General features: G+C 40.0%; 1 protein-coding gene across 1 annotated transcript in view; it reads left to right on the top strand.

Moving 5' to 3' along the window:
• The window catches only part of trappc11 (trafficking protein particle complex subunit 11), a gene marked incomplete in the record, with an annotated part of 47020 nt that overhangs the window by 31238 nt on the left and 14259 nt on the right, over positions 1–1523 (top strand). The window contains 3 exon segments of the mRNA XM_014026737.1: positions 903–1024; positions 1096–1215; positions 1283–1348. Of these exon segments, the coding sequence (XP_013882191.1) occupies positions 903–1024; positions 1096–1215; positions 1283–1348 (308 nt within the window).

Below are 1523 nucleotides of genomic sequence, written 5' to 3'. Positions count from 1 at the left end.
AAGATTAAAATAAGTTTGTTAAAGAAATATGTAACTGTTTAATGTATATCAAAAGTTGTTGTTTGAGAAGGAATTGATGCTTTTATTTTGTTTTGTTTCTTCATTATTGCTTGAAATTACCGTTTTTATTCAAGTATAATATGTAAAATTTAATCCATAAAATCATCCATAAAGTTGGGGGGTAGTATTATACTCGGATAAATATTTTTACTTGTGAATTTTAACTGAAATATCAGCAAAATTATTGAGTCTGGAAATGAGACCGTGTCGTATAAAGCAGTTGAAGCAAGCTCACCTCTGACACTCCTCTGTGCTTCAGAGCAAGATAACAGATCCAGGCAGGCGATATGTGAAAAAAGGGGGAAAAAGTATTCCTTCACCTCACTAATGACAACAAACTAATGACATTAGTGTGTGACCGAGCTGCTCCTCAAACAACAACAAACACATGTTCGTCTGTAATGGCTGCCGTCTACCGGTGCTCTGAAAAAGTTTGTATCCCTGAAAAAATGTTTCCCCACCAGAGGGGGCGCTCACGAGTAGGAAGTAATCTGCTTGAAGATGGTCCAAATCTCATGTGAAGTSTCTGACTTTTGTGTTGGCGCCTCCTGGTGGACTATGTGTAAAATGCCAGAATTCATRTGATGCTGCTACAGCTGATATATATTTGTTGTCAAAATACCTTTTAGTACATGTTGTTAAAATAAAATGAACAGTCCAATGATCATTTTACTGATATGTATAAAGGCTGCAAAGGCTGAAAAATCTTGAAGTCTGTATGAAATTGGAGGTAGTTGGAAACATTTTTCTGGAAACATGTCTTGTGTGTCAGTTGTGTTTGTCTCTGTGTTGAACTCTGTTCTTCTGCAGTCCTTTAATGTGACTGTGTGTGTCTGGTTCAGGTCAGGATGCTAACTTAGGCCAGGCCACCCACGTGACCCTGGACCAGTCGGTCCTCTGTGACGACAGCGCTCCTTCTCTTCTTGCCGATGTGCCTCTGGGTGATCTGAAGCCAGGAGAACAGGTGTGCACACGCTCCACACCTGTTTGCCTTCCTCATAGCAGAACCTTAGTGATGCCTGTGTCTGCTTCCAGCTGGAGAAGTGTGTGTACGTGAGGTGTGTGTCTTTTGGACCGAGGCTCTTCTTGTTCCACGTGGCCTACAGCATGGAGACAGCTGTGGAGGGACAGCAGATTATCTGCAGGTGTCACAAGGTACAAACAGAAAACTCTGAGGGTTCGAACTGGAAACCATCATTCAGACCCTTTATTTGTCTTTCAGGATGAGACCCTCACCATAGAGACGGTGGTCCCATTCGAGGTGTCAGTCAAGTTTGTCTCCACTAAGGTGATTGCTCTGTTTTTAATGATTTGTTCCAGGAGGATTAATTAAAGAAGACCAAAGTTTATTTTGTATTTTAACTAATGCTGTCAAATGATTAATATTTTTAATCTGATTAATCCCAAAGTAGCTGTGAATTAATCAGGATTAATCTTAAATTTAATACACATTTCTATTGCAT

The sequence above is a fragment of the Austrofundulus limnaeus genome, unplaced genomic scaffold, assembly GCF_001266775.1.
Source record: "Austrofundulus limnaeus strain Quisiro unplaced genomic scaffold, Austrofundulus_limnaeus-1.0 Scaffold586, whole genome shotgun sequence".
Lineage (NCBI taxonomy): Eukaryota > Metazoa > Chordata > Actinopteri > Cyprinodontiformes > Rivulidae > Austrofundulus > Austrofundulus limnaeus.
This window is presented reverse-complemented; position numbering and strand designations above follow the sequence as displayed.